Source organism: Ceratosolen solmsi, unplaced genomic scaffold (genome assembly GCF_000503995.2).
Source record: "Ceratosolen solmsi marchali unplaced genomic scaffold, CerSol_1.0 scaffold23, whole genome shotgun sequence".
NCBI classification, from domain to species: domain Eukaryota; kingdom Metazoa; phylum Arthropoda; class Insecta; order Hymenoptera; family Agaonidae; genus Ceratosolen; species Ceratosolen solmsi.
In genome coordinates this window covers 2376314-2390360 of record NW_011948430.1, presented here as the reverse complement: position 1 = coordinate 2390360, position 14047 = coordinate 2376314, and the positions used below count along the sequence as shown (strand labels likewise).

Sequence of the window (14047 nt, the reverse complement as noted above, 5' to 3'; positions counted from 1 at the left end):
ATCGCATTAATAAATCAACTGCGTCGTTTGTCTATTAACGAAACAATAATACACACTCATTATGGAATTCGTAATAATGTGGAGACTATCGGGAAAAGTTGTAGTAGCCGTTACCCTCCCCAGGAACTCTTGAAGAACGAATAAAATTTCACATAAAAAAAAAGGGAAAAGAAAAAGAAAAAGACGATACACGTACAATACATATACATATTTATAAACAAAAACTAATTCAAACAATTAATAACATCGGTAATACGTACGGGCAATAATTAACGTGCATAATACTGATTCGAAATAACATTGGTGAACAATATGAAGCGGAAATAATATGAGATCATCGTTATGAGCTTATTACGATCCGTAAGACGGATGGCGCAAACAGTTTATTCTCATTCGCCAATCGGCTGGACTGAATGTCTAGATATTCTCTATAAAGAGAGAATTGACACAATCCTTTCTCGCAAAATGCATAGGCACTAGCCGTAGCCGAGCTTCTCTCATAATTCTCAGCGATTAATTGTTGCGTGCGCGACGAAAATGTACGTCCAGTTGCATGCAAGTCGAACTTTTACGGAAAACTTTATTTTCATTACCATTATGATCGACGAGACAACACAATTCACAACGCTATTAAAAATAATTGAAATGAAATAGCAATGTCGTGGCACTTTTATTTGAACGAAATAAAACTGGAAGAGAAATATCCGAACAATGATAATAATAATTATTTGACTCTTCATTTAAAAATTTAAAATATTAATTAATTAATCGATGAAATACTGAAAAGCTCGAAACTACAGACTATACCTGTTACGCACAAATTATTAACATCATTAGCAGCTATTCGTTATGATAAATAATTTCTTTTCCTCTTTTTTTTCGTTGTTGTTGCTTTATTTTGGTTTGTCTTTTAAATGATAATTACTTCCTCGAATAAATACAGTTCGTAGAATTCGTAGGAGCTATGACAATTTTTCTCATTAAATTCGAATGATTTAATTCCGTAAATACGGTGACTAGCGGCATAAGTGCAACGCGGACATACATTATTTTCTCCTTTAGCCATGCAAGCTCTCTACCCCGAGACTTTAATCACTACTCTTTATCATCGGGCTATCATTATTATCTATTTGTCTCTGCTCTGGATGTCCGATGCTCGGGTCTGATTCACTTGGGTCTCGGTACCGAGACCAAAGAAAGCATTATCCACCGTCCCAGCGATAATATCTTCCTTACGGCATCTCCCGTTAAAGCCGATCATCGCTTACTTCGTTCAGTAATCTCGAATTAACATAACCGACTGAAATGATATACATCGATGCTTAGAAGCTATTATTAAGCTTAAAAGCTATTAGTGTAGGAGAGAAGAGCTCGATTAAAATCAGCGCCTCTCTCCGAGTGTCTTTGGCTCGACGTAGCCGAAGGTGCGTGCGAGGTCCCAAAGCCTTCCTAGCTAAAAGAAAATTAAAAGTAAAAGAGGAAAAGAAAAAATAACAAATAAAATATGAAAAAGAATAAAAGAAGAAGAAAAAAAGACGTTGAAAAGCAGCGTTAATAGTTAGCGGCCGAAATGCTGAACTGGTGGACTAGTGGGTGCGGCTCGTCTCACGGGCGTCTACTTGCTCACTTGGAAGTGGGCGAGGGCGAGGGCAGGGCCAGGGAAGCCGGTAAGCTCGTGCTCGTATTGACGGTGCAGTCGAGCTTGCGGGCTTCGTGCTCGAGCAGGACCGCGTCGACCGACGGCTCCTGGCATACGGTGCGCAACGAATCGCCCAAAGCTCGCCGGATCTGCTGCATTTCCCGGCCTGTCCGTGAACTCCTGCAAGCACAGATGGTCAAACGGGAACGAGAAACGTACCAACAAAGCCAAACACTTACCGTAGAACGTACAGTTGGCGGCGCTTAATCTCCTGATTCAGCTGCTCCCTTAACGAGTGGATCTGGGAATGGAGAGACGATGCTTGAGAGAAATTATGCTTGAGAGAGGCACGCAAGCGACTATCAATCATTTTTTCACACTTTCATTTCGAATACGTAGAGAGTGTTAGGATTGGTTGGCAAGTCTCTGGTAAAGTATCGAGGCATCGATCGAAAGTCCCGATGACGTTTAATTGAATCCCGCGCGCCTACGCTCATTACGAGAATTTAATAATAATGGCAAACTACAATGTAGAGGTAGATGGTGGAGCCCGTACGTTTTTTTTTTCTTTCGATTTTTTCTCTTTCTTTCTTTTTTTTTCTTTTTTCTTCCATTTTTTTTTTGTTTTTTTTTTGTTTTTGTTTTTTTTTGTTTTTGTTTTGTTAATGAACCGTCACCACGAATGCGCTTTAAAAGTATCAAGGGCACATTGACGTATGTATCGTGTCGCGGCTTACCGCGTTCTAGCGTCGACAGCAGAACATTATCCAAAAATATTATCCTCCTCGAATGATCTATTTCTGTCGGATCGAATTAATAAAAAGTAAAAAAGGAACGTTGCCGAGCTTAGTAACGTGTCACGATGATCCTGCACCTTAAATATCTTAAGTGCCGCTAAATGGCAAATCCGACATTAAGACTCGAGGAGTGGGATCGTTCATTTTAAAGTTTGGCGTTCCATTCGACAAGGCGCCGAGAAAAACTGGACGTCGATCTCAAGTGATATTTATGCGGCCGTCTGGATGAATTAGCGAATGGATTCGCACATTCCGAGACAGCAAGATATTCGCACAGTCCGTTAATGTATGGGGATAATAATTAAGAACTCGCCCTGTTTCCCCTCGAGCGGAGGAACGGACGAAGAGAATCGATCGGGCAAGAGACTGTGAAAGTCTCGAATGACAGGCGAAATGAAGAGAGATTTGGGAGATGAAGCCCTTACCTGACTCTCGAGACGTATGACTTGTTGCCGGTGGCTCTGCTCCCTGGCCTCGAGTAGCTTCTCCGCCTGGAGCTGCGCAGCCCGGTACCGCTCGACCTCCGAGCCCCGTTCGCGCGCCAGGTCGAGGACCGAGGCCGAGTGCGAATGGACGACGACTTGGGATTTTAGTCTCGCTATTTCCCCCTCCCTGTCCGCTATCAGGCACTCCAGTCTCCGTATCTTCAGCCGCAGTTCCCGGTTCTCCTGCTCAAGTTGCTCCGGGCCGTAGCTGGAACCCAGTAGCTCGGCGTGGGCCTTCTCCTGGCGCTCGTAGCTCTTGCTGCGCATTCCAGTGGAGCGGGCGGACGATAGCTGTCGCTCGAGGCTGCGCTTTTCACTTTCCATGGACTTCACCTGAATGAACATTGCCCCATGGGGGAGTGAATGTCGAACCGTTCATTGCCGTTGCAGGGACGGAGACGCGGGCGCGCAACCACCTCCAATCCCCGTCCTCACCTTGTCGTTGAGCGCATCGACCTTGCCCTTGAGCTCGCTACGCTCGCGCTGCGTCGCCTGTAGCTGACGTAGTAATTGCTCATCCTCCCTACCAGCGCTACTCCCGGATTCCCGGGGCCAGCTGGACAAGCGCAGCTGGGCCTCGAGGCCCGAGCGCAGCACCTCGCTGTTGGCTACATCGTTCTGTAGCCGCGTGTTTTGGTCGCTCAGCAGCTGATTCGCGTGACGCAGCTCGTTGAGGCTCTGCTGCAGGTTCTCCAGCCGCTCTGAGGCGACCCGTCGCTCGCTGTCCAGGCCCGAGACCTGCTTCTGCAGCTGCGGGGATTCGAGGAGATGGGACGGTCGGTCGATTAGTAGATCATTGGATTATTGTTTACGAGGACACGATCACTAGCTGGATAACAGCGTAGCGACACGTGTTATCATTCGTCCGATTGATGAAATTTTTGAATATGAAAACCGAAACGTCACTTTCTGGATAGTGAAATAAAATGATAAAAATGTCGAGGATCGATTGAAATTTTCATCCGTGCAGTTTTAAGATTTACTATTTTTTTCTTCTTCTTTTTTTCTTTTTTTTTTCTTTCCATTCCGAGTCGTTCGAAATTTCAGGTTATTTTTTGCATAAGCTCGTGGAGGAAGAGATGCGGAATAAAAATGAGAATAAGTTGTAGCAGCAGAGGCCGAGGGCAATAGAACGTGACATTGTGGAACTTTTTTTTTCCTACCGCATAATAATAATACATACAGATTTAAATTGTAAACACGGAATACATTAACATAAATTTTTAAATCTTTCTTTTAATATGTAAGTTTTTTTTTTCTGTTAGTTATTATTATTATTTTTTGTTGTCGTTTTTTTTTTTTTTTTTTTTTTTTTTTTTTTTGGTTTTTTTTTTTTTTTTTTTTTTTTTTCATATTGAGATACGCGGCATAGATCGGCGGATGTAAATAGATCGCTTCACTCGAGGACCGACGGTTTTGTGCAAAAAATTGCCAATAGATGCGAAGTATATAAATGCTTATGTATGCTCGAGAGAAAACGTCGTAGTTACGTTGAAAATAGTAAATGATTCATTTATCCGATAAACACGGCTACTAACGATTAAAATGACATGATGTTTCGCTTAATTTTTCATCAAACTTGTATCGTTTCTTGCCTACTTTATACACTATTTACACTGCCGATAATTCTATTCATTGTATATAGGTGTGCTTGCGTGTGCGCGTGCGCGTAAAGTTAAAAGAAGGAAGCCAAGAAAATTTAGAAATTGCATATACGAGTATGGATGAAAATTATGAAAAATCTGGTAGTGCAGAATATGAAACTGTATAATAATCATAATGAGAACAAAAAGAAAAACAAAAACAAAAACCAAAACAAAGATAAAAAAAATAAAAAAACCTGTCTTATTTTATCGGCATCGTTTTGAGAATGTGCGTTAACTTCTATAAGACTTCTGTGCATGTGATTAATCTCAGCTTTCATTTCGCTTTCTGTCATTGATGCTTTTTCAAGCGAATGATTCATCTGCTCGACTGTGCTCTTGAGGGAACTGCATCGCTCTTCCAAACTAGTTATTGTTCGCGCTTGTACATCACAACGCTCTTGCTGCTTCTGCAATAAACGTAATGCATTAATTAACGCTGGATGTAAGAGTCTTTGAATGACTGTGTATTAGATGAGATGCAATGATACTTGTATGCTGGCTTCTTTTTCCTGAATGATCATTTGCAAACGCTGTAAATCACCTTCGAGGGACATTCGATGCACTTCCATTTGCGTCGCTCGATTTTCAGATTTGCTCAAATCTTCCTTTATCATTCGCTTATCACCCTCGAGCTTATTAACCGTCTGCCTCATCTTATCCAACTTATCCTAAATCCAATTAAACATTAAACCGCACATTACATCGTTATTATTATTTATATCAATATAATGAATAATTAATGTAATAAGTGTTGTCTACGATAATAGCTGGACGTACTTCGTATTGAATTTTTTCTTCAGCACCATTGCTAATCGCCATTTCAAGATAAATGACTTTTTCTCTAAACCGATCGGCTTCGTCCGTTTTATCTTGCAACTTGTCTGTCTGCCAATATGATAAAAGACGCCATTAAAGTACACGCAAACGATTATCATCGAGCTTTATGTAATTATTATCTACCTGTCCTTGTAAGAGAGTTTGTTTATGCATTAATTTCGATTCAAGGGCGTTCTTCTCGTCTTGCAAATTTCTTATATTAACCTGTAAGCTATTGAGCTTAATGTCAATCTTATTCTGATTTTCTTGCGCCTCAATTATTTGATTTTTCATACTGCCGAGCTCCGTTCTATAATCATCCTAAAAGAGTACGGAAATATTTATCATATTAGTGTACGCTCGTATTGATGCTGAATTATCGCAAACTTTAACGTTCATTCCTTACCCGTTCACGTTCGATTTGTGCGACTTGCTGCATCAGAGCTTTAACGCCTCTCCGCACGGCCTCTGGATCAACATCCAAGATGACTTCGCGATTTCCATCCGAATGCTCTTGCACTAATATAAAGATGTGCGCGATAAGCAGAATAGGGGGTAAAGTGAATTTTTGTAATGTTGACGATTAATATTATTAAAGGGATTCGCTTAATATCTCGCCGCGTTAGATTTGTTGTTAAAGAAAAAAATTTTTTTTTTTTATTCATATATACTCATTTAATGAAAGCTTTCGCTTTGAGTGCGAACAGTAAATTTATCTTAAATGACATTATTCTTCAAGAACATCGTACCAAGTAGTAAGCTTATTCTTTGAGATTATCGACCACGTTGTAAGGCAATTGAACGACAATGGATTAGGGGCAGGGGGGAGGGGATTGTTGTTGTTGTTGCTGTTGTTGTTGTTGTGATATAAAAAATAATCAGTGCACGATAACGGTTTATCGGCCCACTCCTATAAAGTATTAGTCATTATAAAAGTAATTTTCAAAAATTTGGGCAGCGGCAAGAAAGTGAAAGCGGAGCGTAACGCGTAATGTGTGGAGGAGCAAAGTGCTCTTACTTCGTACGGGACTGTATCTCCTTATGGGGCTTGAGAGCTTAAACGGCATGCTGACGCTGCCGTCCAACTGTATGCCGGCGATGCGCCTCAGGATGAGGACGACACTGCTGAGCTTTTGCTCGATCTCCTTCTTCTGAGCCTCCATCTGCGACAGTTGAGTGTCGAGAGCGCGGACGCGGCCCTCGGATCCACCCAAGCGTGCCTTCAGCTCCTGGAGCTGCTGAGTCGCGTCGGCCAGGCAGACCTCCAGGTTATGCTTCTGATCCTCGAGCTTCCTCTCCCGGCAGCGTCCGTCCTCGAGACGCGCGACCAACTCCTGCTCCCGACCCCGGGATCTCTCGTCCTCCTCGTCGGTGCGCGAGCGTAGCTTACCGAGCTCTTGGCGCGTCAACTCCAAGTGATTCTCGAGCTCCACCACCTGCCCGACAAATACACGCATTTTTCCTTTGTACCTGCAGTTCGTTTAGCCCCTGACATTTGCCGTTAAAAATAAATAATCATTGTCAGAGTCGTATACGCTGACCTGTACGATCTTATGGCAAATAGTCAGGGACTTCGCGGGATACATTTAAAATGTAAAAGTTAACGAAGTGAGAGGGGCCTGTAATTAAGAAGGATGTTTGTAAATTATTTGGTCAGTCGGATAATTTGTATGAATTGCAAGTACTTGTTTCTTCGCTTGATGCAATTGTAATTGGGCTCGCTCGCGCTCTTCTATTTCGTTAATTAGTCTTGCTTGGAGCTCCTTCTCGGTATTTTGCACTTGCGAATTGACGTTATGGGATTTTTCCAAGTCTTCTTGTATTAAACGGAATTGCTGTTGGAGCTGCAATAATTCGCGCTCCGTTTCGCGTAGATTATTTTGCAGACGATTTCGATCAGCTTCTAGCGTAGTTTTCCCGTCCTCCAATCCTAAATTAGACAATAAACATATGTTTTTGGCATATTTTACAAATGGATTAGAGATTTCCTTAACCGAAAGTGCATCTTTCTCATTATTCCTCAAATTTCCTTTAGGCACTTGTATTTAATGGATAATAAGTGCGACAATTCATGTTGCGCGAGTTTTGGTTAAACTGCATTAGTTTATCATTTATTTACCGGAAATTTTTTGATATATTTCCTCTAATGTGCGAGCCTGCTCCCTTTTATCCCCTTCCACTTGCTTTATTCGCTCTCTCAACTCTTTATTACTGCAGTTGTACTTGTCCTTTTCATAATTTGAGTCAGCCAATTGACGGCGTAGGTCGACAAGTTCTTTTCGAGAACTTTCAATCGTAATGTCGGCTAAAAGTATCGTCGGTATTTCAAATATTTATAATTGATTATTAACGCTATAATTATTATTATCGTAATAACGATGAGGAAAATTACCTTCTTTAAGTTTTCGAATAGTTTCTTGAAGCTGATTGTGAAGCTCGTCTACTTTATCCTCCGACATGTGAAGTTGCACCTGCAGCTCTTCAATTTCTTTTAAAGCATTTTCCCTTTCGTTTCTGACCTCCTCCATTTTTAATTCGAGCTTCAATTTATCTTCGTCTCCTTTGAGCTTTGTTTCATCTAATTTGCCTTTTATTCGATTCAATTCGTCACGTAATTTATTCAAACTGTTACGATCTTGCTCGGCGTGAGTTGCAGCCTCTCTTCGAGCTCTATCCAAACATCCTTTCTCTCCTTCTAATTCTCGATAAACGTTTTCTAATTTTTCCATTAAAACTTGTTGATCTTGATGGGCTGTAAGAAATATTTTATTCACATATTTATAAACATTGTTTTTCTATTGTTTAAAAAAAAAAAAAAAAAAAAAAAAAAAAAAAAAAAAAAAAAAAAAAAAAAAACCCTAAATTATACATGTAGAAATATTAAATAGATATTAATTTACCGATTAACAAAGCTTGTTGTTTATCATTTTCAGCTCTCAAAAGAATTTCCTCGTGTTGTTGACATAAGCTTTCTAGATGATGTTGTAATTCCTCGATTCTTTGCTGCAATTGATTTATTTCATTGTCTTTTTCATTTCCTAGTTGAAACAAACTTTGTTGCAATTTTTTCTCCAATGTAATTTTTATGTTTTCCTAAAGATAATACAATACTTAATTAATAAGACGTTAAACTCCGTCGAATGTAATAATACTAAAGTGACAAATAGAATCGCGTTTCTTCCTAATAAATTTGCTTATGTATACTTTAATGCATATCGATACTTAAATTTGCGGATACTTAAATAAACATTTGTTAATTTAATAATTTAATTTGTTATTCATTATCGTATATGCGAGCAAATTCGTTAACAATTATTGCGCAATTAGAAAGTGCTATATTACACGGTATAACGTGTGCTTTTGGAAAAATCATACTTTTTCATCGTTTAATTTTTTCATTGCATCGTCGTTCTGCTTCTTCATGTTGGTTAATACGGACTGAAACTCGGCTTCCTGCTTTTCACTAAATTGCGATAAACTTTGTTTGATGTCTCGAGAATGTTTTTCACTATTTTCCAGTTCTTGTGCCAAGCGATGAGCTTGATTCTTCAAGCCTTCCTGTTTTATCAATAAATCCTGCTTCTCCGCTTCCAATTGAACTTTCTTCGCGTGAATCGTCTCCAAATTACTTTGTGTATCGAAGAGGATAGCTTCGAGTGTCTCTTTCTCGCTGCGCATCGACACGAGGACTTCCTGCAGTCTTTGAACTTCCTTCTCGCCGGTTTCCAATAGAACCTAAACAATATTAAGATACTATAATGATGAATATTCGCGATTCGCCTAGGACACGAATAATGAAATTCGAAAATCGACGTTATCTCGTCAAATTCAAACTTATCTTTACCTGCTTCTCCTCGTTGTCCTTAACGAGATCCTCCAGATTTCTATTGATTCTCGCATTCATGTCACCGGCTTGCTCGAAACGCTGTTTCAACCTCATTAGCTCCTCATTAAGCGTTTCCTTTTTCCTTGCCAAAATCGACAGCTGATTACTCAGATCTCCCCTCTCCCGGCCTAACTGTGACAGCTCCATCTCCACCTTCTCCTTTTCGATCTCTAGGAACTTCATTTTCTCGTGAATGGTTACTTTCTCGGACTCGAGATCCAGTCTTATTTGCTCGGCTTGTAAAATTTCTTTCTTCAACGAGCTGAGATCCGCCTGCTGATCGGCGCACTGACTCAACAGCTGACTCTTCTCGTCGTTAATTTTTTTCAACTCCTCTTGTAGCCTCGCGATGTCTTGCTCGTGCCCCGAGCCAACCGCTTGTTGTTTCGCAAGTATCTCTTGCAAATCCGATTTATCCAGGAGCATTCGCTCAAGCTCTATCTCCAAGTCACCCTTGCCCTTCTCCACCTGGCCCAAATACCTTTCACACTCGAGTTTCTGCTGCTCGAGCACGTCTTTAGCCAAATACGCTTTGCTCAGTTCCTCGCGTAAGCTCAACACTTCCTCTCGATGCTTACTCGAACGATCTTCCTCCGCTCGTAAATTGCTTTCCTGTAGCTCGGACTCCCTATTCAGCCGGTCCAACTCGCTCTGCAAATAAGATTTCTCATCCTCAAGATTACGACAGAGTTTCTCCAACTTCCCGTTAAGCTTCTCGATCCTGTCATATTCCCCGCTCAAGTTCTCTATCGCGCCGGCATACTCTACTCGACTCTTATCTAAATTAACTTTCTCACTCCGAATACTATCCAAAGCTTTCTGCAGCATGTCTTTCTCTTGCGATAATTGCGAAATCTGCGCTCTCAAATTATCCAATTGAACGATGAGTTCTGCATTTTTCTCATCCGACAGCACTGCACGTTCCTCTAAATTTTCCGACTGTTTGCGACAGAGTCCCAGCTGCTCCTTGCTCGTCGACAGCTTCACCTACGCTCATCACCCAAAGTATCGTTGTAGTTTTAGGGTTCTTTTTTTTTTTTTATTTTTTTTTTTTTTTTTTTTTTTTTTATTTTTTTTTTATTTATTTTTTTATTTGTTTTTTGTTTTTTGTTATTTTTTTTATTTTTTTTTTTTTTGTAATGAAAATATATATAGCTCGAGCATGTCTCGCAACTCGTGATAATGCAAAAATAATCAGGCCTTTCATTATATTTGGCATTACTTTGTACTGCTTTATACTGCTTAATGATACGCGGATCATACGTGTCGCAATAAGTGTCGACCATGCGAGCATCTTAAGCGCAACAGCATTAAGCCTTAATGAACCAAACGCTGGAAATAGGTAGAAATGATGGGGCACCTGGAGCTCGTGTATGGTCAGTTGATACTTGTGAAGAGATGCCTGGACGGCGCTTATAGTGCTCTCGGCGAAGGCTGGCATCGCGTTGCTGCGCGTCGACCTCTTGAGGCCACACGGAATTATCGTAGCACTCGGGGACAGATGTACGTGGGGTGTCGTCTGGCCATTGCCGCTATCTGTCTCGCGCATCTCCGCATCCTGAATGACGGCATGAGCGATGTCGCGGAGAGCCGACTGCAGGATCTCCATGTCCTCCTGGACGCGTAGCCTCTGACTCGCGCTGCTCTCGGCCTCGGCGCACTTGTCCTCCAAAGCCTGGACCTAATGGCAAATTTGACGTGTCTCGCGTAAGAGGAACTCGCGTAAGAGGAACTCGCGTAAGAGGAACTCGCGTATAGGGGACAGTAGCCTCGTGACTATAAATAAGCCCTACGGAATATGAATATCGAACCTCTCGGGCGAGCTGCTGAATGCGCTGCTCCTTGTTACGGATGTCAGCCTTGGCGGCCTCGAAGCCCTCCTTTATGGACTGCAGCTCGGCCTCGTTGATCGGCTGGACGCGATTAGCCTGCTGGGAGGGAAGCATCGACGACGCCGCCTGTAATTTAAGGAAGAAGCTCGTGCTACTGCAGGCGGTGAGGGTGTCGTTGGCTACGCCGTTCATCTCGCCGCGGAGCTTCGTGAGGTCGCGCTCAGTAGCGAACTTCATCTCGGAGAAGAGCCGCTTAACCGAGACGACGTCGCGCCAGAGATTCAGCAGCCGATTGTGCTCGGAGCTATAGTACTCATTGAAGGCCATCTCTTCCTCCTTCCACTCCTCTTCCTTGGCTGACATCTCCTCGCGCAACGAGTCCCACTCGCTGCTCAGCTTTTGCAGGTCATTCGTCAGAGCTTCGTTCGACTGATGCGACTCCTCCAGCTGCTCCTTAAGACTTACGTTCAACTGGAGCAGCTTCTCGCATCTGCGCAAATGTTCAGGCGAAAGAGGGTCGTGAAGGTTCCTTACTTATACATCCAAGCGAAAAAGCCACTTTATTATTCTTTATTCTGTACACGTCTTTTGGATAATTATAATTTAATTTATGCTGCTTTTGAATCAACCCATCGGTCATTCGCAATGTCACGTTATTTAATGAGTAAAAAGTATTGCATGTCTCTTTAATTAGAACATTATTATAAATAATATTAGGATCGAATTTTTATTAATTGTCACTCGATATGATTTAACTTTAGCAAATAAATGTATTCAAAGACGATCAAGATTTTTAATTTCAATCGAAAGTATACAAAAAATAAGGCATATGTATATATATATAATAACAATAGTGCTCGAGTATTAGGTAAATTGGACTTGGCTAACATGGAAGTAATATAAAATTCAATTCGAGTATTAGATGTCGATGAAATAAAATACCTGTTCCTTTCTTCGTTAAGCTTCTTGAGTGCGGTATCTAGATCGCTTATTTGCTCTTCTCGCATTTCGCGCATAGTTTTCTGCGCCGCTTGTAATATTAGCTGGCTAGGAAGAGAACTGGTTAAAAGATGATCTTCGTCGGCTGGGAGAGATTCGACCATTTGATTTTCGAGTTCCAAACATCTTTGTTTGTATTGGAGTACCTGCATGGAAGAACAATACGACTTGTATGGTAAACACAACTATTAAATAGCACGCGTCTGACAAATTTTTATGAATATGTGTGCATATAATGCTCTTTTGCTCTATGAACGTAAAGCAATTAACACATTTAACATCATGAAAATAAAAACAACGCGTATTATAATTCCTTTGCAATTCAAGAGTAGGAAACATTTTTTAAACTTAAATTGCTTCGATTCAATTATAAAATATTTATTTCGAGAAAGCCGTTAATATTTCAAAAAACAAAACAAAAAAAAACTAATTATTCGTCTATTGTTCTTTTTTTTTTTTTTTTTAAAGTTAACTCGTACGATTTCAATAGAAATGTTTAAAAAAAAAAACAGCTATAAATATTCTCAAAATAAATCCTTTAAAATCTACCTACTTGCTTGAATGTTATTTTTCATAATGATATTTTCAAATGGCGTGTAGTCCTAGCTTGTAATAAAAAAATATTATTGAAGGAATATTATTTCAAATTTTTACATTTATTCACGCAAAAATATGATAAAAAAAAAAATTCAACATACTTACTGCGAGTGTGTGTAAAAATTATCATTAATAAAATTAAAATAATTGCAAATATATTATCATTAAATTATTTAGTATATTAATATAGGATTACGCTTGATAAATATCGAATCGATCTCTTATTTTTATTATAAAATCCTGAAGTCATAAAATTGCAGTCCTGCGAATAATAGCTAACAATTTTTATTTTTCATCACTGAGCACATTTTCTTACAGTATAATTATTTAAAAACTTATTTGTCGTTGCTAAACTCTTGTATTATATTCTGCTCGGTTGCATGTCATGAGTAATAATAGAAGAGCAAAAAAATCATTAAGAGAGAGAGAGAGAGAGAGAGAGAGAGAGAGAGAGAGAGAGAAGATATTACTTTGGCCTGCAAACGGGAAACGAGTGCCGCTTGATGCTGCTGTGCTTGTCGATAAGTGTCTAGTCGTCGTTTATAACATGCTGCTTCTTCTTCCAAACGATGACGCAATTCATAATTTTGCTTCATTAAAGTATCCGAACTAAACTTTTCGTCCGCTTCCTCGTCTCCATTTTCATCCGAGTCCCTTCGACTTGTATCCATTTTACTGGTCTTAATTTTGCTTGAAAACTGCAATTGAACAATCCAATAATTTGAATGAAATACGATCAAGCGCGATAAAGAGCTCTTATTCGCAACTTTATTTATATTCTAACGTGTAATTTTTTTTTTTTTTTTTTTTTTTTTTTTTTTTTTTTTTTCAAGCTTTTCTTTTAATAATAATTACTGTAAATGTTACTTGTTACTTCTGGTGAAAGAGTCACCGAAGTACACTAGCATTTCAATTTGTAAACAAAGTCTACAATCGAATTAACGGCAGCCCAATACAATATTTAATACTTTTCCATTAACGTAAATTAAACAATATTATATTTATAAATACCTCCTTTGGTTTTGCTGGTCCTTTGGCGGTTGCTGGTCTGCGCCTATTCATTTGTTCCCTTAAAGTGAGCGAGGCGATCTTTGGTTGTTTCTAAGACAACATTTTTTTTTTAAGATTAATTCAATAATATGCATACAAGCATTACGATATAAAAAATATTCTTTAAAATATCGTATATTTTTAATTCAGCTAATGCAACTCTTATAAGTAAAATATACAAATATCTTAAACGTGTAATGCATAATTTCATGAAAATTCCTTAAAAAATTCCAGAAAACATTGTCAAAAAAAAAAAAAAAATAAAAAGAAGAAAAAAAGAAGGATCCTTTCAACAAAGAG

General features: G+C 39.7%; 1 protein-coding gene across 1 annotated transcript; it reads right to left on the bottom strand.

Moving 5' to 3' along the window:
- Positions 1–1533: 1533 nt before the first annotated feature.
- On the bottom strand, positions 1534–13786 carry Root (ciliary rootlet coiled-coil, rootletin). The gene is made up of 21 exons (XM_011501805.1): positions 13709–13786; positions 13168–13395; positions 12044–12246; positions 11081–11591; positions 10630–10950; positions 9228–10256; positions 8759–9118; positions 8284–8476; positions 7776–8135; positions 7503–7688; positions 7069–7313; positions 6402–6819; positions 5790–5902; positions 5528–5704; positions 5345–5452; positions 5056–5235; positions 4762–4974; positions 3357–3671; positions 2862–3254; positions 1879–1940; positions 1534–1819 (listed from the first exon to the last, which is right to left on the bottom strand). The coding sequence occupies exons 1-21, from the start codon at positions 13757–13759 to the stop codon at positions 1624–1626; spliced, it is 5862 nt and encodes a 1953-aa protein (XP_011500107.1). The 5' UTR covers positions 13760–13786; the 3' UTR covers positions 1534–1623.
- Positions 13787–14047: the final 261 nt, after the last annotated feature.